At 52.8% G+C, this 25,199-nt stretch overlaps 3 protein-coding genes across 4 annotated transcripts in view; 2 read left to right on the top strand and 1 right to left on the bottom strand.

Moving 5' to 3' along the window:
- Positions 1–1,895, bottom strand: part of rad51b (RAD51 paralog B) — a gene marked incomplete at its 3' end in the record, with an annotated part of 2,099 nt that extends 204 nt beyond the window's left edge. The window contains exons 1-7 of the mRNA XM_080513946.1: positions 1,752–1,895; positions 1,515–1,652; positions 933–1,145; positions 688–842; positions 413–625; positions 303–340; positions 1–70 (exon numbers count right to left, since the gene is read on the bottom strand). The exon at positions 1–70 is cut by the window's left edge and continues 204 nt beyond it. Of these exons, the coding sequence (XP_080370072.1) occupies positions 1–70; positions 303–340; positions 413–625; positions 688–842; positions 933–1,145; positions 1,515–1,652; positions 1,752–1,806 (882 nt within the window). The 5' untranslated portion in view covers positions 1,807–1,895. The remainder of the gene's footprint in view (positions 71–302; positions 341–412; positions 626–687; positions 843–932; positions 1,146–1,514; positions 1,653–1,751) is intronic.
- Positions 1,896–2,318: 423 nt separating this feature from the next.
- Positions 2,319–16,939, top strand: LOC308143205 (transcription factor IIIB 90 kDa subunit-like). The gene is made up of 19 exons (XM_080513945.1): positions 2,319–2,454; positions 2,588–2,791; positions 9,962–10,042; positions 10,129–10,302; positions 10,533–10,564; positions 11,022–11,094; positions 11,252–11,401; positions 12,016–12,109; positions 12,199–12,325; positions 12,754–12,793; positions 12,871–12,966; positions 13,085–13,173; positions 13,234–13,389; positions 13,489–13,570; positions 14,827–14,879; positions 14,985–15,250; positions 15,554–15,605; positions 16,203–16,404; positions 16,481–16,939. The coding sequence occupies exons 2-19, from the start codon at positions 2,608–2,610 to the stop codon at positions 16,510–16,512; spliced, it is 1,983 nt and encodes a 660-aa protein (XP_080370071.1). The 5' UTR covers positions 2,319–2,454; positions 2,588–2,607; the 3' UTR covers positions 16,513–16,939.
- A 435-nt stretch (positions 16,940–17,374) lies between these two features.
- On the top strand, positions 17,375–24,277 carry vipas39 (VPS33B interacting protein, apical-basolateral polarity regulator, spe-39 homolog). Of its 2 annotated transcripts, none has more exons than XM_080514239.1 (19): positions 17,375–17,415; positions 17,984–18,073; positions 18,197–18,302; positions 18,376–18,513; positions 19,069–19,104; positions 19,178–19,242; positions 20,283–20,339; positions 20,415–20,507; positions 20,579–20,612; positions 20,677–20,779; positions 20,860–20,887; positions 20,988–21,061; positions 21,362–21,437; positions 21,540–21,635; positions 23,049–23,090; positions 23,168–23,344; positions 23,782–23,871; positions 23,949–24,053; positions 24,139–24,277. In XM_080514239.1, the coding sequence occupies exons 2-19, from the start codon at positions 17,984–17,986 to the stop codon at positions 24,157–24,159; spliced, it is 1,431 nt and encodes a 476-aa protein (XP_080370365.1). In that variant the 5' UTR covers positions 17,375–17,415; the 3' UTR covers positions 24,160–24,277. The 2 variants fall into 2 exon arrangements, with proteins under 2 accessions (XP_080370365.1, XP_080370366.1); XM_080514240.1 differs by having other exon boundaries at positions 17,392–17,479.
- Positions 24,278–25,199: the final 922 nt, after the last annotated feature.

Genomic DNA, 25,199 nt, shown 5'->3' with positions numbered 1-25,199 from the left:
CAAACCCAGGGCGGGGCTTGATGACGACGATGAGGAGGAGGAGGAGGAGGAGGAGGAGGAGGAAGAGGGGCTGAGGGACAGAGAGAGACGAGCTGGACTGAAAACAGCTTCATGAAGACGGTTCTGAGTTCTAGATTTTATTATAGAAATGCTGAAAGGGTTAAGGGACGTTCTTGTTTGCAGTCTTGAGCCGTCATTGGAAAAGCAGTGAGGCGTCATGACCTTCGTCATCTTCATCATACGTCTCTGAGACACGTCTGACTTTTTCAAGCGGTTTTATAGGAGGAGGAGAAACTTTTTACCCCAAAGTGTCGTCTGATTGGCCGAAAACATCCGTCACCTGAAAGCAACAAGGACGAATCAGCAACAGCAGTGTGTGTGTGTGTGTGTGTGTGTGTGTGTGTGTGTGTACCTGGTTGACACACAGCACCGGCACGTTGAACTCCCGGCTCAGCTGCTGCAGGACGCCGGCGAAGGCGAGCAGCCGTTTGTTCCTCTCCAGCCAGTCGTCCGCCTGGAACTCGCTCCTGAACAGGGCCGCCGCCGAGTCCACCACCAGGAGGCGCACCAGGCCCCGGGCCAGCAGGACCCGGGCCCGGCGGGACAGGACCAGCTGCAGGGCGTCCTGTGGAGACGCGGGACGGTCAGCGGGTTCCCCCGAGGTCACCCGAGGTCCCCCGAACCCACCAGGTCCGCCGCGTGCTCCACGTAAACGTTGTCGGCGAAGCTCAGGCAGTGGATCACATCTGGACCCACGTCTGGACGGAGAGCCGGCTGTTCTGAGATCAGCTGCTGCAGGCGCTTGATGGGGAAGGCGTCCTCGGTGCAGACGTACAGCGCACCTGGAGAGACGGACGCTCCGTCAGTCCTCCACCCCGTCCGGCCAGACTGCCCCCCCCCCCCCCCCCCCCCCCCGGTGGTGCCCCACTCACCTGACCGCAGGCCCCCATGGCGCTCTGGATACTGCACGCTCATGCAGAGCTGCAACGCCAGCTGCGTCTTCCCCGCTCCGCTCTCCCCGGACAGCTCAGTGACGCCCCCCGCAGGCAGGCCTCCCCTCAGCAGCTCGTCCAGCAGGGGGCAGCCCAGGCTGAGTCGGAGGCCGGAATCGAACCCGCAACCCTGGCCGAGCTGAAGCTGCAGAGCTGAAAACAAACATAAGGGAGTCCCAGCCCGTGATTGGTCCAACCAGAGCCCGTCTGACCTGTGATTGGACCAACCAGAGCCCGTCTGACCTGTGATTGGACCAACCAGAGCCCGTCTGACCTGTGATTGGTCCAACCAGAGCCCGTCTGACCTGTGATTGGTCCAACCAGAACCCGTCTGACCTGTGATTGGTCCAACCAGAGCCCGTCTGACCTGTGATTGGTCCAACCAGAGCCCGTCGGACCTGTGATTGGTCCAACCAGAGCCCGGCTGACCTGTGATTGGACCAACCAGAGCCCGGCTGACCTGTGATTGGACCAACCAGAGCCCGGCTGACCTGTGATTGGTCCAACCAGAGCCCGGCTGACCTGTGATTGGAGGCCTGGTCCTGCAGGCTGCAGCAGCTTTGGACACCAGTTCCTGGACTTCGTGAGGACACAGGCCCGTGAGCACCTGCAGGTCCACAGCAGGGACACGCAACACGTCCCGGACGTGTTTCAACCCGGCTGCGAGCGCACAGGAAACACACGGTTACCATGGTAACCCGGCCGGGACCACAACACGCCCCCCCCCCCTCCCCCCCCCAAATGTCCGGGTGTCCTCACCCCGCCTGAGGGCGGCTCTGAGCGGCGGCCGGAGCTCCAGGTCATCGCAGCTCATCCCCGTGAAGAGTCATCAACCAGCTGGAACTAACTTTAACTAACGCTAACCAACCCACGGTCACGAGGTTCACTCATGAAAACTTTCAACTACGACAAACAAACACTGAATATTCCCGCAAACGTCGGGCTGTACCACCTCGGCCAGTCCGGGGGAGGACGGGCTGTACCACTGTGTCCAGTCCGGGGGAGGACGGGCTGTACCACTGTCTCCAGTCCGGGGGAGGACGGGCTGTACCATTCTGTCCAGTCCGGGGGAGGACGGGCTGTACCACTGTCTCCAGTCCGGGGGGGTAATTATCTTGTATAAACGTAAAACGCGGGCTGGTCGGTGTCACCTGATCAGATCGTGTTTCAGTAAATCTATTAATAATAATAATAAACTGACGTGAACACTAAAGTCTGCGTCTTTTTTTATATATGTATATTTTTTTTACTTAACGTAGAATTTTAAGCCCTTCTTGAACGAGCGAGTCTGACGTACGGCGACGTCACTTCCGGGCACCGAGTGAGGGGAAAACAAAGCAACATAAACAGAATGTGAACGGCTTTTATCGGTTTTTAATCTGGACGGAGGCTGCAGGGGATTAACGGGGGAGGAGGACCGGGGACCGGGGACCGGAGGAGGACCGAGTGACGTCACTGGACGGTTGGAGTCTCCATCTCTCTTCCTGTCTTTAGCTTCCTCTGTTCGTCTCTGTGTCTCTCTGTCCCACTAAACTCCATGTGGGTTGACGCTCCTGACCCCCCCTCTCCCCCCCCCCCCCCCCCTCCTCCTCCAGGCTGACCTCTGACCTCCACCATGGCCAGCCGGCAGTGCAGGACCTGCGGGGGGTCGGACATCGACGTGGACCAGGCCCGGGGCAGCGCCGTGTGCACCGGATGTGGCTCGGTTCTGGAGGACAACATCATCGTGTCCGAGGTCCAGTTCGTGGAGGGAAGTGGGGGAGTGTCCTCTGCTGTGGGACAGTTCGTGTCCGCCGACGGTGAGAGTGTGTGTGTGTGTGTGTGTGTGTAAAGACAGGATTCTCTCATGGAGGACAGAAACAAGAAGGTCTCATGACTTTATGTCCAAACTTTATTTCTCATGAATCTGTGGTCGATCCTCATCAGCTGGCCTGAGGAGAGAAACGCTGCATGAGCAGTGGAACAACAACCAGATGCAGACAGATGTTCTGTCGGTCTGAACGGCAGCAGGGCCACCTGTCAGGTGGCCACGCCCACAACCAGGTCGCCACGCCCACCATCCGATATTAGATCGTGAACGACGAGTCCGAGGCATTTGTATGGAAGTAAAACTGTGACGTCAGATTCTGAATTCCAATTTCTAACTCTGAATTTTCTTTACCATCGAAATCCGACTTTGAATTTTAAAAGCTGTCGAATTTCAAGTACGTATCTTTTTTTTGGCTTCTGATTTTTTTCCAATTCTAAAAATATTCAGTGTGTAAAAATTCAGCTGCAAAAAAAAAAATCAGCTGAATTTGGTTTTGCAGCTGAATTTTTAGACGCATTGAATTTTTTACACACTAAATATTTTTAGATGTTGAAAAAAAATCAGAAGCCAAAAAAAAGATACGTACTTGAAATTCGACAGCTTTTAAAATTCAAAGTCTGATTTCCATGGTAAAAAAAAAATTCAGAGTTAGAAATTCGAATTCAGAATCCGACGTCACAGTTTTACTTCCATATATTTGACAAAGGTTGTACAATCATCCGAGGAACTACTTCTATATGTTGCAGTTCTATGTTGACATGCGTCAGAAGTTTCACCAATAAACGTTCTGAAGCTGTTGGATTTTTGTTAATCAGGTTCTAGACATTGAAGTTTAATTATTTAAATTACTGTAATTTAGTAGATAACCTAAGATGAAGGGTATGTGCATACATGTCTAGGTTATATAATTATTTAGTCTATTGTAATAGAATACACCCATCTGTATTTATTGTAATGAAACGAAATAACTCAGTGACTTCATCTTTATTTATACTTTTCTAAAGCCTTTAATGGTTTAGGTACTTAAATCCTGTTAAAATGACCGTTAAATAATATTTAGCAAAATTGATCATTTATTTTTTTCTCCATTTGAAAGAAATCTTAATATTTGAATTATTTGATATATTTCATGGTCCTGCTTTGAGTCTGGAGTCTCTTTGTGAGATCACGACAAGTCCAGAGCGAGACGTCCCCCGATGTGCTGGACCAGCAGTACAAGTATACAGAGGAAGTACTTCCTACCGTCGGTTGAAGGATGGACTCGTCTGCTCCACCGTCCTCCGTCACCCCGACAGTCTTCAGTTCTTTCTCGGCGTGTCCCTGCCAGGCTCGGTCTGGACGGACGAGATTCTGCTGGTGGTGTTTGTGGTCTGGCTCTCGGACTTTAGAATGATCCTGTTTGACCTGGACACTTTGAAGACCTTGGTCCTGATCGTTGACGGCCGTCGTCCCGCTGGTATCGAGGGACGGTTCAGAGACCTCCGTCTGTTTCTGGATGAGTCCAGCCGGTTTGGTCGTCCTCTGAGGATCATCTCCGTCTTTCAGATGTCTCCGTTCAGTCAAGTTGGTTTGGTTTGAGTTGAGGTGGACCCGGTGGCCGACGGACTCCTGTGGTCTTCCTGGGGAGTGAGGTTGGCTGATGGAACTCGTCTTCTGCTGGGTCACTTCCCCACTGGAAGACCCAGGAAGTGTTAGATTTGCGTCATGCTCCCGGCTCAGGTCCGTACGAGTGTCCGGCGGTTGGTCAGAAGCCAACTGGTCCCATGTAGGTCCAGCGTGCCAGGTACTAGGAGATAAACTCCTCAGACCAGGACTTGCTGGAGCGTGACTGGAGCTTCCCAACGGTTCCATCATGGGAGCATCAGGCAGGCCAGAAGAGTCTAGGAGCAAGGCCAAGTGCTCTTCACCTGGTCCTGAACTTGCCCCGCTGAACTCTACAAACTGGGAGTTTGGTGGGTTGTTGGGATGCAACAGCTGGACTCTGTTGTCCATCTGGGATTCAAACCTTTGAGGAGAGTTTGGGAAGGGAGCACCAACCTCCAGGAACAAGTGAGGACTTGGACGAGGTAAACTTTGCTCAGAGGCTTTATAGGTTTCAGTTTCAGGGAGCAGCTGGTTCAGTCTGATGTCGAGGTGGGAAGGGAAGTCCTCTGCAGGTGGACTGAGGTGGATCTGGTTAGTCTGGGACTCGGGACCCTCCGGTGGACATTCATGACCTGGGACTTTGTGTCCTGCAATCAGCCAGAAGAGAGGAATTTTGAGAAGTTTAGTGACGGAGGACACATTTGACTCCCACCATTAATAACTGACCTGAATGTCTGTCGGAGACGGAACCAAGTCCAGGAGTCTCCGATCTGGAGACCCCGTCCACCGACAGTCTGTTGACCACATTCAGTGGATAGAAGCACCTCACCTTCACCCTGTTGGACCAGCAGGTGTACGTCAACAAGTCATCACGTCACATTCATGCAGAGGTCGTTGGCGGGTTTTCCCCTACCGGAACTGGGATTCCCTGGAGATCAAGTTTGTTCCGTCCGCAATCAACCGTCTCTTATAGAAGATCTCGTTTTCGTAGAGCACGTACCACTCGCCAACCTGTTGAGCCGTCAGTGACGGAGCTTAGAAAACATTACAGTTGGCGACTCTTTCCGACAGTCTGAAGCGTCGTACCTTCGCTCTGGTCCCACACGAGTCCAGCTTGAACTCGAACAGGACTCGAACACCGTCGGTGTGTTTGGCGGTACAGGTGGGATCCAGAAGACGGGTTCTCTCCAGGTGCACGGCGGGCCACCCCACGGTCGGCGTCACCACCACCGTCATGGTTCCGTCTGCAGAACAGACTGACGGCACGGAGGGTTGGTGTGAAGACATCTCCTTTAAAGTCGCGATACATCACGTCCACAGCAAGTGTCCACAGGAAGTCTACCCGTCTTGTCCAGAGAAAGTCTTCGTCCATAGGAAGTGTCTACCAGTCTCGTCTACAGGAAGTGTCTACCAGTCTCGTCTACAGGAAGTGTCTCCAAGTCTTGTCCAGAGAAAGTCTTCGTCCATAGGAAGTGTCTACCCATCTCGTCTACAGGAAGTGTCCACAGGAAGTCTACCCGTCTCGTCCAGAGAAAGTCTTCATCCACAGGAAGTGTCTACCCGTCTCGTCTACAGGAAGTGTCTACCCGTCCCGTCCACAGGAAGTGTCTACCCGTCTCGTCCACAGGAAGTGTCTACCCGTCTCGTCCACAGGAAGTGTCTCCCCGTCTCGTCTACAGCCATGGGAAGTTTACCGATCATGTCCTGCGTTCTGAATAGGCAACGTTTGGAGGTGGACGTCTGGACCTCCAGAGTTTTGGAGTCTCTTAGAAGAAGCTTAAATGTTGCATAAAAGTTTGACAGGTTGATTCTCTGGAAAATTTTAAAAAACAAAGTTAAAATCTTTTATTTTTTTTGAAATAACAATAATCACGAACATCTGTATTTAGAATCAAATCCATCCGTGAGGAACGCTGATAAATCTTACTTCATAAGTGTACCCGATGGAGAAGATGGGGACCTCCAGGGTGGTGCCCAGACTGTGGTTGAATAGCCGATACCCTCTTTGGTCCACCAGCTCTGAGGTCAGGGCCTCGTGACCGACGCCCACCTCCCAGAGACTCGGAGTGCGATGTGGTCCAACCACACTGAAGGACATCCCTCCTTCTAGACACTGGGCCGTGATCTGTGGAGGGACTTCAGAGAACCAGGAAGTCAGACTCCTGGCCGGCCCTCCTGATCCAGGCTCGTGTGGTACTTACAGGCATTCAGTGTACGTGCCGTGATGAGGGTGTGGTGGTAGTACGACTCTCTCCGGGGCATCAGGGTCAAGGTGAAGTTCACGTTGATGGAGTGATGGATTACACCTCCACCCATGTACTGTCGGGAGAAAAGTGTGGCGACGATCAGCATTTTGATGGAACGGTAGAACTGAACCGTGAGGATATGAGGATAAGCGCTCACCTTCCAGCGCACCGCCGGCTCCTCGAACGGCAGGACCAGCTCATAAGCCCCGCCTCCACGTGCTCGCACATGAAAACCCCCATCTGGAGTCTCGGACATCACCTTCCCATTGATCCGCACTTCTTCCAAGACCACGTCAGCAGGGACGTTGTCCAGGTGGACACGGAACACTTGCTGCCCGTCCACGGTCTCTGTGCACACGGGACGGTCCGTCTCGTCACCTGGACCGGATCAGACTTGGGGCCCCGGGTCTGGAGACTTACGGTTGAGGGTGACTGGCGAGCGGCAGATCAGCGGCGTCTCCAGATGTCGGGTCGCTCGGTGCCGAGTGTCGATGCTGCTGCCGTCGTCGTAGAACAGCGTGAAGACGTGTTGGTACAGCAGGGAGACCAGGTACGCCTCCTTGTACACGTTGTTCTCCACCAAACTCTGCACACATGAACCACTGTTGAAGTCCACCGATGGTGGTGTAGCCTCGGTCCCCCGGTCCGGTTCAAAGGGACCGGGGCCTACCTTCCTGTATCCGCCTTCTGCCCCAAAAGGAACTCCGATCTGGATCACTCCTTCACGCTGGACCAGAGAAAGTCCCCTGGAGGTTGTGGTCTCTGTGTCCAATAGCACGTTGTCTAGTCCCAGACTGAAGCCTCCACTCTCGAACCCGGCTCCCTCCGTCACTAGAGGGTGGAGGACGTGGGGAACCTCCCACAGCAGCCGGCTCCCGTCAAACGAGCCCAAACCTGTGGGGCGTCGACAGAACGTCAACGGAACGACGGTTCTGGAGCTCCTCAAGTCTGGAGAACACTTACCGACTGCACAGGCCACCGTCATGTCCACCATCACCACCACCAGCTTCTCCCTGAAGAACAGGAAGACCGGGAGAACCTCCACCGCCACACCGCCCACCTGAGGACGCATCAGACTCCTGAAGCTGCTACTGTCCCGGTCCACGGACCAACACCTCCACCCTTCATTTAGCTTTGTACAGTCAAAGATCTCCACGGACCAACACCTCCACCCTTCATTTAGCTTTGTACAGTCAAAGATCTCCATAGACCAACACCTCCACCCTTCATTTAGCTTTGTACAGTCAAAGATCTCCACAGACCAACACCTCCACCCTTCACTTTCTCGCCCGTTTTCACTTCGAACCATTGACGACTCACCCGTTGGGGGTCCTCAGCAGCGTCATGGGCTCAGGGTGGGGGGGGTGGAACCTCGTCGCAGGGCCCTGGTACTCACCATAGTGACTTCAGCTTGTGCTTGTTTGTATGGAGATCGTAGCACAAGCCTGTGGGTGGAGCTGGTAAGGGTGTAGTTTCCCTGCTGGGCCTCCGTCAGGGTCAAGGAGGAAACCCGTCCGTCACTGTGCAGAAACATCAGCTGCCAGCTGGGCGTAGAGGCGCCCCCACCCTGAAAACCACAGACACGTCACAACCCGGTAGACCCCTCAAACCCTTGGACCTGCTCCGGTTCAGAATTCTACGACCGAAGAGCGACCAGAACCATTGGACGTTCCTCAACACGGGACCTGGATCGAGAACCAGTGGACGGCCTACCTGAGACGACGCCCCCGGCCACACCTGGCTGCTCCGCCCGGGTTGCGCTCCACACGAAGCCTCTCGGTTCACGTTCACCTGCCGGAAACCACCGCGGTCAAACCAGGACGCACGCACACGGTCCCGAAGAGCACCTGGTGGGACCGGGTCCTGACCTCCATGTAGTCCTCCTCGCAAACGATCTCCCTGTGGGTCCAGGTCAGACCGGGACACACCGCCGAGACGGGCTGGCTGCTCCACCTTCCAGCGCCGTCGCTCACCAACACGTTCAGCCTGAACGTGAACGCCTCATCATCCTGGAGAGACGTAGCAGGACACCATCACCCTCCACCTTCAAGGGGTATCGGCTGCTCTGGTTCTGGTTCTGGCTGGGTGGTGGTGTTACCCGGTTGTGGGTGAAGCAGGAGTAATACGAGGCCCTGAAGGTTGTGTAGCCGTCCGTCCTGGAGCTGCTGATGGTGTAGCCGCAGCGGGAGGCCAGCTGCTCGCCGATTGGATGGACTCCGTCTCCATCTGTCTCAGGGCGGAGGAGACGTGAGACCCTGAACGGCGCCGAGGCGCCACCTGTTGGTCGAACACCCACCGACGGCCTCGAGGCGCGGCGTCCGCACCGAGGACGCCCGGATCCAGAGGAACCGGTCCCGACACGCCCACGTCACGGCTGGGGACACGTCAAGACATCGTTCAAGACGCGTGTCCAGACTGTTGTCTCCGTCACCAAACAACCGCCACACATGTTTACAGAGAACAACAACAACAACAACAACTCAAAGACAAAAACATCCTGCCGATAAACGACTTACCTTCCTGTTGGAATTCAGCAGATATTTCCCAGAATTCATACCAGATAACAAGTCTGAAACAACAAACTGACATTTAGATTCACCTGTGCAGGTGACCACCGGTGTCGTTGCCTGTGCAGGTGTTACCTGTGCAGGTGACCACGCGTGTTACCTGTGCAGGTGTTACCTGTGCAGGTGACCACCGGTGTCGTTACCTGTGCAGGTGACCACCGGTGTCGTTACCTGTGCAGGTGACCACCGGTGTCGTTACCTGTGCAGGCGAGCTCCTGTGTTACCTGTGCAGCTCTCATGCTACCTGTGCAGGTGACCACTGGTGTTGTTACCTGTGCAGGTGAGTGCTGGTTTTACCTGTGCAGGTGAGTGCTGCAGAACTCACCCCACCATGAACGCCACAGCCGTCATTGCGAAGCGTTGCAGCTCCTCAGTCTGTGGACAAACAGGTTTTCTCCTGTAGCCAGGTGTGTTAATCACTGGGTCGTCATGGTGACAGGTCCCAGGTGTGTTAATCACTGGGTCGTCATGGTGACAGGTCCCGGGTGTGTTAATCACTGGGTCGTCATGGTGACAGGTCCCAGGTGTGTTAATCACTGGGTCGTCATGGTGACAGGTCCCAGGTGAGTGCGGTTGATTGGCACTACAGGTTCCTGTGAGGACACTACCTGTCAATCATCCAGGTGAGCTCAGCAGTGTGAACTGAACACCTGTGTGTGTGTGTGTGTGTGTGTGTGTGTGTGTGTGTGTGTGTGTGTGTGTGTGTGTGTGTGTGTGTGTGTGTGTGTGTGTGTGTGTGTGTGTGTGTGTGTGTGTGTGCAGGTCCAGTGAAGACTCCTCTGCTGGGCACTGGTTTCCACACCAGCGTTGGTAAAGAGTCCAGAGCTCAGACGCTGCAGAGTGGTGAGTCCTGCTGCGCCGCCGCCGCTGCTCACCTGAGGGTGAGGCTCAGGTGAGCCTCAGGTGAGCCTCAGGTGCTTTGTGTCCAGGTAAGCGTCAGATCCAGCAGCTGGGCAGTCAGCTGCAGCTCAACCAGCACTGCCTGGACACGGCCTTCAACTTCTTCAAGCTGGTGGTCAGCAAACATCTGACCCGGGGCCGCAAGACGGAGCACGTCATCGCCGCCTGCCTCTACCTGGTGTGTCGCACCGAGGGAACGCCCCGTATCCTAGCAACCGCTGTCATGACCCCAGTCTGTGCCCCGTATCCTAGCAACCGCTGTCACCTCCTCGGTCTGAGCCCCGCATCCTAGCAACCGCTGTCATGACCCGAGTCTGAGCCCCGTATCCTAGCAACCGCTGTCATGACCCCAGTCTGAGCCCCGTATCCTAGCAACCGCTGTCACCTCCTCAGCCTGAGCCTGTTTCTGCTGGTTTCCTGAGCAACATTTCAGACATGCTGCTGGACCTCAGTGACTTGTTGCAGGTACGACTTCAGATTGTTTTCTCAGTGTTCAGGTTGTTTTCTGATTGTTTTCAAGTTGTTATCTCTGTGTTCAGATTGTTTTCAGGTTGTTTTCTCAGTATTCAGGTTGTTTTCAGATTGTTTTCTCAGTGTTCAGGTTGTTTTCAGATTGTTTTCTCAGTGTTCAGGTTGTTTTCAGGTTGTTTTCTCAGTGTTCAGATTGTTTTCAGGTTGTTTTCTCAGTGTTCAGATTGTTTTCTGATTGTTTTCAAGTTGTTATCTCTGTGTTCAGATTGTTTTCAGGTTGTTTTCTCAGTGTTCAGATTGTTTTCAGGTTGTTTTCTCTGTGTTCAGGTTGTTTTCAGGTTGTTTTCTCAGTGTTCAGATTGTTTTCAGGTTGTTTTCTCTGTGTTCAGATTGTTTTCAGGTTGTTTTCTCAGTGTTCAGATTGTTTTCAGGTTGTTTTCTCTGTGTTCAGGTGAACGTCTACATCCTGGGAAAGACCTTCCTGCTTTTGGCTCGAGAACTTTGCATCAACGCTCCTGCAATCGGTGAGTCAGACGGTCCAATCAGCTTCCAGCGGGACCAGCGGGCCCGTCAGACGGTCCAATCAGCTTCCAGCGGGACCAGCGGGCCCGTCAGACGGCCCAATCAGCTTCCAGCAGGTGAAAGCGTTGACAGACGTGGTCGTGGTCTCTGTTCCTGCAGACCCGTGCCTGTACATCCCGCGCTTCGCTCACATGCTGGACTTCGGCAGGAAGACCCACCAGGTCTCCATGACGGCTCTTCGTCTGGTCCAGAGGATGAAGAGGGACTGGATGCACACCGGACGCAGACCGTCTGGACTCTGTGGAGCAGGTGGACAGGAAGTCCCCCGCTCATCCTCATCCTCATCCTCATCTTCATCCTCACCCTCACCCTCATCCTCATTCTCATCTTCACCTTCATTCTCATCCTCATCCTCATCCTCATTCTCATTCTCATCTTCACCTTCATCCTCATCTTCACCTTCATTCTCATCCTCATCCTCATCCTCACCTTCATCCTCACCTTCATTCTCATCCTCATCTTCACCTTCATTCTCATCCTCATCCTCACCTTCATCCTCATCCTCACCTTCATCCTCATTCTCATCTTCACCTTCATTCTCATCCTCATCCTCACCTTCATCCTCATCCTCATCTTCATCCTCATCCTCTTCACCTTCATCCTCATCCTCATCCTCACCTTCATCCTCACCTACTATACATACTCCCCCTTGTGTCTTCCTCACCTTCACCTCATCTTCATGTTCTCCTCATCTTCTCATAACCTTCTCATCATGTTCTCATTATCTTCTCCTCAAGTTATCATGTTCTTCTCATGTTTTCGTGTTCTTCTCATCATGTTCACATCATCTTCTCCTCATCTCCTCATGTTATTCTCATCATGTTCTCATGTTCTTCTCATCATCATCTCCTCATGTTCCTCAGCTCTGCTGGTCGCGGCTCGGATGCACAAGTTCCGTCGTTCAGTGAAGGACGTGATCAGTGTGGTGAAGGTCTGCCAGACCACCCTGAGGAAGAGGTCAGCTGACCGTGTCCTCCTCTCTCATAGGCTGACAGAGTTCCAGGACACGCCCACCAGTCAGCTGACCGTGTCCTCCTCTCTCATAGGCTGACAGAGTTCGAGGACACGCCCACCAGTCAGCTGACCATCGATGAGTTCATGAAGGTGGATCTGGAGCAGGAGTGTGACCCTCCGTCCTTCACCGCGGGGCAGCAGAAGGCCAAGATGCAGCTGGTAGATCCTCACTCTCTGATTGGCCGATAGATCCTCACTCTCTGATTGGCCAGTAGATCCTCACTCTCTGATTGGCCAGTAGATCCTCACTCTCTGATTGGCCAGTAGATCCTCACTCTCTGATTGGCCGATAGATCCTCACTCTCTGATTGGCCAGTAGATCCTCACTCTCTGATTGGCCGATAGATCCTCACTCTCTGATTGGCCAGTAGATCCTCACTCTCTGATTGGCCAGTAGAGCCATCCTCACTCTCTGATTGGCCGGTAGATCCTCACTCTCTGATTGGCCGGTAGATCCTCACTCTCTGATTGGCCGCTAGATCCTCACTCTCTGATTGGCCGATAGATCCTCACTCTCTGATTGGCCGATAGATCCTCCCTCTCTGATTGGCCTGTGAGGGTGTGTAACGGTGTGTTTGGTCCTGCAGCTGGAGCAGGAGCTGGCCAGGAAGCTGGACGAGGTGGAAGGTGAGCGGCGGCGGCGGCGGCGGCGCTCGTTAGCTTCTGGTGAGACGTGAAAGTTGACGGCGGCGTTTTGCTCCCAGGCGAGATCAGCTGCTACACCGACGAGATCGAGAGCGAGCTGGAGAAGAGCCGGCCCAAGCTGAGAGGCGTCTACGCCGCCTACGCCAAGGAGATCGGTGAGTGTGGCGCCTCCCCCTCCCCTCCTTACCCCACCTTGCCCCCACCCCTCCCCTCCTTACCCCACCTTACCCCCACCCCTCCCCCGCCGGCTCAACGTGACCACGTCCCTTCCAGACGTCGACGTCCCCGAGGAGCCGGACGGCGAGGACGCGGCGCTGCGGGCGGCCAGCGAACACCTCGCTCAGGACTTCCTGTGTCAGGTGGTCCAGGGGGAGGGGGAGGGGGCGGGGCCAGAGAGGGAGGGGGCGGGGCCTCACAGTCAGCTGGCCCCCCTGGCCGTCATCCTGGGTAAAATGCCGACGGCCGCCAGCCTGCAGCAGACCTTCCAGACCTTCGACGGCGCCGACGGCGGCGAGGAGGAGGTGAAGGACAGCGGGGAGCTGGACCTCAACGGCATCGACGACCAGGAGATCGACAAGGTGGGTTCCTCCTGGTTCCTCCTGGGTCCTCCTGGGTCCTCCTGGGTCCTGGTCCCACTCTGGACCCGAGCTGAACCCAGAAGGTGTGGCTGTGTGCAGTACATCCTGAACGACGAGGAGGTGGAGGTGAAGACGGAGCTCTGGATGAAGCAGAACCAGGAGTACCTGACGGAGCAGAAAGGTACCGGACCCTGAGGGCCACTTCCTGCCGGACCTGTGGAACCCGGACCTGTGGAACCTAGACCTGTGGAACTTAGACCTGTGGAACACGTTTACAATTAAATTTTTACACATGAAGCATTAAACAGGCACTGGTAGTTTGTCACAGACGGTGGTAGTTTGTCACAGACGGTGGTAGTTTGTCACAGATGGTGGTAGTTTATCACAGACGGTGGTAGCTTGTCACAGATGGTGGTAGTTTGTCACAGACGGTGGTAGCTTGTCACAGACGGTGGTAGTTTGCTCTTCTTCAGCGGTAGTTTGTCACAGACGGTGGTAGTTTGTCACAGATGGTGGGAGTTTTTCACAGACGGTGGTAGTTTGTCACAGGCGGTGGTAGTTTGTCACAGACGGTGGTAGTTTGCTCTTCTTCAGTGGTAGTTTGTCACAGGCGGTGGTAGTTTGTCACAGACGGTGGTAGTTTGCTCTTCTTCAGTGGTAGTTTGTCACAGGCGGTGGTATTTTGCTCTTCTTCAGTGGTAGTTTGTCACAGGCGGTGGTAGTTTGCTCTTCTTCAGTGGTAGTTTGTCACAGATGGTGGTAGTTTGCTTTTCTGCAGTGGTAGTTTATCACAGGCGGTGGTAGTTTGTCACAGACGGTAGGAGTTTATCACAGACAGTGGTAGTTTGCTCTTCTTCAGTGGTAGTTTGTCACAGACGGTGGTAGCTTGTCACAGACGGTGGTAGTTTGCTCTTCTTCAGTGGTAGTTTGTCACAGACGGTGGTAGTTTGCTCTTCAGTGGTAGTTTGTCACAGACGATGGTAGTTTGCTCTTCTTCAGTGGTAGTTTGTCACAGGCGGTGGTAGTTTGCTCTTCTTCAGTGGTAGTTTGTCACAGATGGTGGTAGTTTGCTTTTCTGCAGTGGTAGTTTATCACAGATGGTGGTAGTTTGCTTTTCTGCGGTGGTAGTTTGTCACAGACGGTGGGAGTTTATCACAGACAGTGGTAGTTTGCTCTTCTTCAGTGGTAGTTTGTCACAGATGGTGGTAGCTTGTCACAGATGGTGGTAGTTTGCTTTTCTGCAGTGGTAGTTTATCACAGGCGGTGGTAGTTTGTCACAGACGGTGGGAGTTTATTACAGACGGTGGTAGTTTGCTCTTCTTCAGTGGTAGTTTGTCACAGACGGTGGTAGTTTGCTCTTCTTCAGTGGTAGTTTGTCACAGACGGTGGTAGTTTGCTCTTCAGTGGTAGTTTGTCACAGGCGACTCTGTGTTTCAGAGAAAGAAGAGAGGATCAATAAAGAAAAGCAGGAGGGAACCTACAAGGAGAAGGTGAGTGAAGTGAAGGTTCTCCGTTACCGTGGCAACGCCGTCATCTGACGTGTGTGTGTGTGTGTGTGTGTGTGTGTGTGTGTGTGTGTGTGTGTGTGTGTGCAGAAGAAGAAGCAGTACAGGAAGCGGGAGCAGATCCTGGCGGCGTCGGCCGGCGAGGCCATCGAGAAAATGCTGGAGAAGAAGAAAATCTCCAGCAAGATCAACTACGACGTCCTGAGGGACCTGAACGGCAGCGACGCCCCCGGCTCCGCCCCCGAGCCACCAGACCCCGCCCCCACCGCCCGGAAACGACTCAGCCGCCGCCGCCGGCAGAGGAGCAGCGAGGCAGAGCGAGAGCTCGCCGCTAACACCAGCATGATGGGCAAGAGGTAATCTGATTACTGGAGTCCATCCTGGGTCGTCTGCCACCTGCAGTCTGTACTCTGTACTCTGTAATCTGTAATCTGTACTCTGTAATCTGTAATCTGTACTCTGTAATCTGTACTCTGTACTCTGTACTCTGTACTCTGTACTCTGTAATCTGTACTCTGTAGGGATTTTGTTTGTTGACCACGGCTTTGATTCTTGTGATCAGTACTGTGGAAACTAGAGTAATCTGTAATCTGTAATCTGTAATCCAGCCAAAACATGTCCTTGTAATCTGTGATGAGGATTTAACTGGTTGTGTTCAGGTTCCGTCACCTGATCTCCTCAAAGTCCAAGAAGAAGAACCCTGATCCTCACGTAAGGACACATCCACCCTCCTCCACCCTCTTCCTCCCGTCTCCACCCTTCTCCTCCCTCTTCCACTCTTTTCCTCCCTCCTCCACCCTTCTCCTCCTGTCTCCTCCCTCCTCCACCCTTCTCCTCCCTCTTCCACTCTTCTCCTCCCTCCTCCACCCTTCTCCTCCCTCCTCCACCCTTCTCCCTCTTCCACTCTTCTCCTCCCTCCATCCATCTCCTCCCTCTTCCACTCTTCTCCCTCCTCCACCTTTCTCCTCCGGTCTCCACCTTTCTCCTCCCTCCTCCACCTTTCTCCTCCTGTCTCCACCTTTCTCCTCCCTCCTCCACCCTTCTCCCTCTTCCACTCTTCTCCTCCCTCTTCCACCCTGCTCCACCCTCGTCCTCCCGTCTCCACCTTTCTCCTCCCTCCTCCACCTTTCTCCTCCCTCCATCCATCTCCTGCCTCTTCCACTCTTCTCCCTCCTCCACCCTTCTCCTCCCTCCTCCACCTTTCTCACCAGTCTCCACCTTTCTCCTCCCTCCTCCACCCGTCTCCTCCCTCCTCCTTCCGTCTCCTCCCTCCTCCACCTGTCTCGGCTGATGCTGATTGCGTTGCAGGTGGAGAAGACGGTCACCGTGGAAACAGACGTGAGGACGGAGTCGCCCGCGGCTCAAACGCGTCGTGCGCCAGAAGCAGAGTGTGGCTCCGCCCCCTCCGTGGCGCCGCCCCCTGTGGAGGAGGAGGTGGAGGAGGAGGAGGAAGAGGTGGAGGTGGAGGTGGAGGTGGAGGAGTGTGTCAGTGCTCTGCAGCTGGTCGGAGGTCAGTCTTCATTCCTGAGCGTCGTCCCTGGCGACGGAGCAGAGCTGCTCTCTGATTGGCCCACGCTGTTTTTCAGATTACGGCTGTGAGGAGGAGGAGGTGTTTTAGCCCCGCCCACTGGCCTGCCCCGCCCACCAGCTGACATTTTTCTGATTTCCCGTCCAGATGTATATTTTTCTATCAACAAACATTCCTTCAACATCAAGACCCTGAATCTCCAGGCATTTCCAGGCATTTCCAGGCACTTCCAGGTACTTCCTGGTACTTCCCGTCCCGGCCTGGTTCCACAGACATGAACTACAGAGACGCCTCAGCGACGTCACGGCACGCCGCCATCTTGGATGAGGCACCCTGCACCTCCAGTGCTTTTATTTCTCCTGAGGAAGGCGGAGGCCTCCGTCATCATCGCTCCACCAACATTCACACTATAAAAGAAGTGTTAATGTTGAACTTTACTGCTGAAATGTTGTTGTTGTTTTTTTTACGAAGACTGACGTATGGTATGTCATATTAATAAATGTCTAAATTAAAAAAACATTCATTATTTGTATTTATTTCCCTGCTTTCTCTAACGCAGAGCGACAGTCTCACACACACACCAATAACACAATGTCTTCATATTGTTGTTGTGTAAAGGAAGTTAACACATTTATTCATTTACAACAGAGAAGAAGTGTACATATGAGGAGTGTGTGTGAAAGGAGTTGCAGAAACAAGCGAGACGTTTGGAACAAATCAAAATACAAATGTTCTCATGGAGGCTGAGAAACGTCCGCTGGGCGATTCTCTTGTTTTTGTCCACAAAACACGGACAAAGTTCTGCTTTAACTCCGGTTTGACTGCCGCTGCCGGGGAGACGATGCCTCATCCAATATGGCGGCGGCGCTGGTTGAAGGGGAAGAACGGCGACTCCCAGAAGCCTTCACTCACCCGGAAGTGTGTCCGTCTGAGGAGGAGGAGGAAGAGGAAGAGGAGGAGGAGGAGGAAGGAGCTCTGCGGTGAAGACTGGAGGTAAACACAACAGACGGTGACAGACAGTCACCGACAACCCGGTTCACCAGGGCGCGTCACGTTTGTATGCTGTTGTTTTACGTTGTGACGTCACTGTCTGACCAGCAGCTAGCATGCTAATCAATTGCTCTGTCTGTATTTGTGTCTGTATATGTGTGTGTTTGTGTGTGTGTGTGTGTGTGTGTCTGTATGTGTGTGTGTGTGTGTCTGTATGTGTGTGTGTCTGTATGTGTGTGTGTGTACATGTGTATGTATGTGTGTGTGTGTGTGTACGTGTGTGTGCCTGTGTGTGTTTGTGTCTGTATGTGTGTGTGTCTGTATGTGTGTGTGTGTGTGTGTCTGTGTATGTGTGTGTGTGTGTGTGTATCTGTGTCTGTGTGTGTACGTGTGTGTGTGTGTCTGTATGTGTGTGTGTGTATATGTGTATGTATGTATGTGTGTGTGTGTGTGTGTGTGTGTATGTGTGTGTGTGTGTATGTGTGTGTGTGTGTCTGTATGTGTGTGTGTGTGTGTGTGTGTATGTGTGTGTGTGTGTGTGTGTTCCTCACTGATCTTCATCTTTCCCCAGATGATGAAGAAGGGAGATGAGGAAGACTACTGGAACAGCTCCAAGTGTAAAGCTTTTACCTTCGACGACGAGGATGACGAGTTCAGCAGAGTAAGACCCAGCTGGACCCAACTGGACCCAACCGGGCCGAACCAGGACCAACCAGACTGAACAGGACCATAATGTGTGTGTGTGTGTGTGTGTGTGTGTGTGTGTGTGTGTGTGTGTGTGCAGCTGAAGGAGTCCCGGCAGGCGGTGAACAGCATCCGTCGGCTGGTGGAGGAAGACGGCGATGAAGACGAGGTGGAGAAAGTCAGCTGGAGCGGCGAGCCGATCGGCAGTAAGACGCCTGGACGAGGTCGGGGGCCGTGATTGGCCGACGGGGGTGAACCACCTGTCCACTCTGTCCTCAGGTATCGCCTGGTCCGTGACGGAGACGGCGGCGTCCAATCAGAGGACGGACAGAGAGCCCGCCTTCCCCAGGATCCACACGGACACGCCCACTCTGGGCAAGAGCCAATCAGGACACTCCCTGAGCTCCCTGTTCAAAGGTGAGGGACAGACGGGTGGAGGGACGGACGGGTGGAGAGACGGACGGGTGGAGGGACGGACGGGTGGAGGGACGGACGGGTGGAGAGACGGACGGGTGGAGGGATGGACGAGTGGAGAGACGGATGGGTGGAGAGACGGACGGGTGGAGGGACGGACGGGTGGAGGGACGGACGGGTGGAGGGACGGACGGGTGGAGAGACGGACGATTGGAGAGACGGACGATTGGAGAGACGGACGGGTGGAGGGACGGACGGGTGGAGGGACGGACGGGTGGAGGGACGGACGGGTGGAGAGACGGACGATTGGAGAGACGGACGGGTGGAGGGATGGACGGGTGGAGGGACGGACGGGTGGAGGGACGGACGGGTGGAGAGACGGACGATTGGAGAGACGGACGGGTGGAGGGATGGACGGGTGGAGGGACGGATGGGTGGAGAGACGGACGGGTGGAGAGACGGACGGGTGGAGGGATGGACAGGTGGAGAGACGGACGGGTGGAGGGACAGACGGGTGGTTGTTCAGGTCACATGACTGATGTTTTCTGTTCTTCACAGGGAAAAACAGAGGAAACTTCCAGAACATCACTGAGAGTAAGAAAGATGATGATGATGATGGTGATGATGAAGATGAAGGGTGTAGACTCACTGCTGTTCTGCTCTCCAGCACCACCCGACCGCTCCACCCGGATATTTGCTCCTGAACTCCGAAAACCCAAGTTTGATACCAAGGTATGAGTAATCAGATTACTCCGCTACGTTCCTGCTGGTATTTGATTTGCATGATGGTCACGATATTTATGGTTCTCGCCGGGACGACGATATGGTCCTTTCATGAACGATACCAATGATTATTAGTGAAGGAGACCGATACCAATACTGATACCGATAATTAGTAGTGAAGAAGACTGATACCGATACTGATACCGATAATTAGTAGTGAAGAAGACTGATACCGATACTGATACCGATAATTAGTGGTGAAGAAGACTGATACCGATACTGATACCGATAATTAATAGTGAAGAAGACTGATACCGATGCTGATACCGATAATTAGTGGTGAAGAAGACTGATTCCGATACTGATACCGATAATTAGTAGTGAAGAAGACTGATACCGATACTGATACCGATCATTAGTAGTGAAGAAGACTGATACCGATACTGATACCGATCATTAGTAGTGAAGAAGACTGATACCGATAATTAGTAGTGAAGAAGACTGATACCGATACTAATACCGATAATTAGTAGTGAAGGAGACCGATACTGATACCGATAATTAGTGGTGAAGAAGACTGATACCGATACTGATACCGATAATTAGTAGTGAAGAAGACTGATACCAATACTAATACCGATAATTAATAGTGAAGGAGACCAATACCGATACTGATACCGATAATTAGTAGTGAAGAAGACCGATACTGATACCGATAATTAGTGGTGAAGAAGACTGATACCGATACTGATACTGATAATTAGTCGTGAAGGAGACTGATACCGATACTGATACCGATAATTAGTAGTGAAGGCGACCGAAACCGATAATTGGTAGTGAAGGAGACCGATACAGATACTGATACCGATAATTAGTAGTGAAGGAGACTGATACCGATACTGATACTGATAATTAGTAGTGAAGGAGACCCATACCAATACTGGTACCGATAATTAGTAGTGAAAAGGACCGATACTGATACCGATAATTAGTTGAGAAGAGGACTGATACCGATGATTAGTAGTAAGGAGTGTTTTGTCTGTTTGCAGGACTTTGTGGGAGAATATTCACCTGAAGAGACCGTCCAGAGGATGATGCATGGAAAGGTACTCAGTACTCTCAGTACTCAGAGTACTCTGTACAGTGTGTACTCTACTGAGCGTGTACTCTGCGTACTGCAGGCCGTGACTCTGGAGAAGTTCCGCTCCCTTCAGGACAAACTCTTCCTGCTGGACTCGGCCGTCTCCTGTCACCATGGAAACGTCATCACAGCCGTAAGACGAGACTCGTCCGTCTCCACCTGAGACAACCTGGACCGCCGACTGACCCGCACTGTTTCTTTCAGGTTCTCATCCACCTGAAGAGGACTCTCAGTAAAGGTGAGGTGGTCTTCCTGGCCCGGGTCCAGGTCCGGGTCCTGGTTCTGACCCGTCTGTCTCTCAGAGGTCTTGTTCTCGGAGCTGCAGTGTCGCCAGACGGCGCTGAGACATTTCATCCAGTACCTGACGGAGACCAGAGACCAGGACCTGCTGCTGGAGCTGCTCAGGTCTACACACACACACACACACACACACACACACACACACACCTGTTCCAGGTGACTGACGGGTCCTCTCCTGTCCCCAGGTCTCTCGGCAGGACGGACGAAGTGGCGGTACACACTTATTTATTTTATTATTATTATTATTGTTTTTGTTTTTGCAGTATCTTTACCCCGTAACATTGATGTCGTTGTAACGTTTCCATGGCAACAGCTGCTGCAGTATAAAGAACACCTGAACATCGGCGACGCCAACAAGAAGCGGGACTTCCTGAAGAGCTGCCTGAGGTGAGTGACGGGTCAGCAGGTCAGTCAGTAGAAGACCTCATTTGTTGATCAATATTTCAACGACACCTGTGTCACCAGGTAAACTAATTAAATATCAGTACTGAGGATCAATAAAGGGTCTGGAGGAGGTTCTTGTTTCCTCTGAAGGAGTTGAGCTTCCTGAGAATCTCCTCTGGTGTCGGAGGACAATTTTAGCCCGTGACCTTTGACCTCTACCATCTGACCTTTGATCTCTACCCTCTGACCTTTGACCTATACCCTTTGATCTCTACCCTCTGACCTTTGATCTCTACCCTGCAGCCTTCCGTTCTCTGCGGAGGACTTGGCTCACGTCCAGGATCAACACAACCTGTTGGACCGTCAGATCATCATCGAGGTGAGGAGCCGGTCCTCCACACCACACATTGCACAGTCGGCAGTTTTGTGGGTTAAACATGACTAACCAGGTTAGTTGGTTCTGGTTCTGGTTCTGGTTCAGGACACGGACGGAGTTGCAGAGCGCCGAGGGAAACTACTGAACACTCCTGCTATCGCCACGCTGTACTACTGCTGCCTGTACCACTACAATAACCAGGTAACTAGTTAACTAACCCACCCTGTACCATTTCAATAACCAGGTAACTAGTTAACTAACCCACTCTGTACCACTACAATAACCAGGTAACTAGTTAACTGACCCACCCTGTACCACTTCAATAACCAGGTAACTAGTTAACTAACCCACTCTGTACCACTACAATAACCAGGTAACTACTTAACTGACCCACCCTGTACCACTACAATAACCAGGTAACTAGATAACTGGCCCACCCTGTACCACTACCATAACCAGGTAACTAGATAACTAACCCACTCTGTACCACTACAATAACCAGGTAACTAGTTAACTAACCCACTCTGTACCACTACAATAACCAGGTAACTAGATAACTAACCCACCCTGTACCACTACAATAACCAGGTAACTAGATAACTAACCCACCCTGTACCACTACAATAACCAGGTAACTAGATAACTAACCCACTCTGTACCACTACAATAACCAGGTAACTAGTTAACTAACCCACTCTGTACCACTACAATAACCAGGTAACTAGATAACTAACCCACCCTGTACCACTACAACAACCAGGTAACTAGATAACTAACCCACCCTGTACCACTACAATAACCAGGTAACTAGATAACTGGCCCACCCTGTACCACTACAGTAACCAGTTAACTGGTTTACTAACCCACCCTGCACCACTACAATAACCAGGTAACTAGTTAACTGACCCACCCTGTACCACTACAATAACCAGGTAACTAGATAACTACCCCACCCTGTACCACTACAGTAACCAGTTAACTGGTTTACTAACCCACCCTGCACCACTACAATAACCAGGTAACTAGTTAACTGACCCACCCTGTACCACTACAATAACCAGGTAACTAGATAACTACCCCACCCTGTACCACTACAGTAACCAGTTAACTGGTTAACTGACCCACCCTGTACCACTACAGTAACCAGTTAACTGGTTTACTAACCCACCCTGCACCACTACAATAACCAGGTAACTAGTTAACTGACCCACCCTGTACCACTACAATAACCAGGTAACTAGATAACTACCCCACCCTGTACCACTACAGTAACCAGTTAACTGGTTTACTAACCCACCCTGCACCACTACAATAACCAGGTAACTGGTTTACTGACCCACCCTGTACCACTACAATAACCAGGTAACTAGTTAACTGACCCACCCTGTACCACTACAGTAACCAGTTAACTGGTTAACTAACCCACCCTGCACCACTACAATAACCAGGTAACTGGTTTACTGACCCACCCTGTACCACTACAATAACCAGGTAACTAGTTAACTGACCCACCCTGTACCACTACAGTAACCAGTTAACTGGTTTACTGACCCACCCTGCACCACTACAATAACCAGGTAACTAGTTAACTAACCCGCTGTGTGTCCTCCACAGGGACCCATCAGCAGTCCGTCCAGCATCCGTCAGACCTTCAAGGTGCGACTCTGTCCAGCGTCAGGTACGCCTGTGGCCCCGCCCCCTGACCTTTGACCTCTGACCTCTGACCTCCGCAGCTCTCGGAGAAGCAGTACTTTGTGACGGCGCTGGCGGCGAGGGCGAAGCTGAAGGCGTGGCCTGACGTCCACGCCCTGTTCAGCAGCAGGAACTGGCTGGGATTCACCCGGAAGAAGGCGCCAATCAGCTTCCAGCGTGTGGTGGACATCCTGCAGCGAAACTCCGCCCCCTCCCAGGTACTGACTAATAGTAACTCGTGGTGACTCAGTGACCCGTGCTGACTCGTGGTGACTCAGTGACCTGTACTGACTTATAGTGACTTGTGGTGACTCAGTGACCCGTACTGAATCAGTGGTGACTCGTGGTGACTCAGTGACTCCTGCTGACTCGTAGTGACTCAGTGATTCGTACTGAGTCGTGGTGACTCAGTGACTCGCACTGACTCATGGTGACTCAGTGACTCGTACTGGCTCATGGTGACTCGTACTGACTCAGTGACTCATGGTGTGTCAGTGGTAACTCGTGGTGACTCTGTGACCCATGCTGACTCGTTCTAAATCAGTGGTGACTCATTGACCCGTGCTGACTCGTGGTGACTCAGTCACACGTGCTGACTCGTGGTGACTCAGTGACCCGTGCTGACTCGTACTGACTCGTGCTGACCCGTGTCCAGGTCCTCCAGGACTACATCGGCCTGGTGGACGACCCCCAGCTGAGGATCTCTCTGGCTTCCAGACACCGATGTCACGACATCGTCATCAACGTGAGTCACCGTCTGTCCTCGCTCTCGGAGCGTCCTGATTGGCTCCTGACCTCTAACCCCTCTCTTTGACCAATCAGACGTATCGGGACATGAAGGACCGGCAGCTGTTGCTAGGATACCGTGCCAAGGTGGAGCGAGGGTCGGCGGCCGAGAAGAAGATTGATGAGCTCCTCAACCAACCGGTGAGCAGGAGGAGGAGGAAGGGGCGGGGCTTGTTAGTGGGCGTGAGTCCTGTGACCTCACTGCTGTTTTCTTCTTCACCTGCAGCAAATCCGCTGGAAGAACTGACGACCCACTGACGACTGACGACAGACTGACGACTGACTGACGACTGACTGACGGACTGATGACTGACTGACGACTGACTGATGACCGACTGATGACTGACTGACGACCAACTGACGACTGACTGATGACAGACTGACTGACTGATGACCAACTGACGACTGACTGATGACAGACTGACTGACTGACGACCAACTGACGACTGACTGATGACAGACTGACAACCGACTGACAACCGACTGACTGACGACTGACTGACGACTGACTGATGACAGACTGACGACCGACTGACTGACGACTGACTGATGACAGACTGACGAGCGACTGACGAGCGACTGACTGATGACAGACTGACGAGCGACTGACAGACTGACGACTGACTGATGACCGACTGACGACTGACTGATGACAGACTGACGAGCGACTGACTGATGACAGACTGACGAGCGACTGACAGACTGACGACTGACTGACGAGCGACTGACGACAGACTAACGACCGATTGACGACCGACTGACTGACGACTGACTGATTACCTTTTTCTATGGATTCTGCGGTGTGACAGCCCGTCCGTCACCATGACGACGGAGTCGCGTGGTCGTCTGGACGTGGAGCTGCCTTGTTTTGGTGTTGAAGTCGTTTGTGGACATTTGTATAAAAATATAATAAAAACTGAACAAACACGTCGCCAAAGTTTTATCCCCACATGCTACACTAGCGCCCCATGCTATACTAGCTCCCTATGCTACGCTAGCGCCCCATGCTATACTAGCTCCCTATGCTACACTAGCGCCCCATGCTATACTAGCTCCCTATGCTATGCTAGCACCACATGCTACACTAGCGCCCCATGCTATACTAGCTCCCTATGCTATGCTAGCGCCCCATGCTATACTAGCTCCCTATGCTACACTAGCGCCCCATGCTATACTAGCTCCCTATGCTATGCTAGCACCACATGCTACACTAGCTTCCTATGCTATGCTAGCTCCCTATGCTATGCTACGCCCGATGCTGAACAAGGACCAGACCAGTATTGATCA

This window comes from Blennius ocellaris (genome assembly GCF_963422515.1).
Source record: "Blennius ocellaris genome assembly, chromosome: 18".
Lineage (NCBI taxonomy): Eukaryota > Metazoa > Chordata > Actinopteri > Blenniiformes > Blenniidae > Blennius > Blennius ocellaris.
The sequence above is the reverse complement of the archived record's forward strand: the minus strand, read 5'-3'. Positions and strand labels throughout refer to the sequence as shown.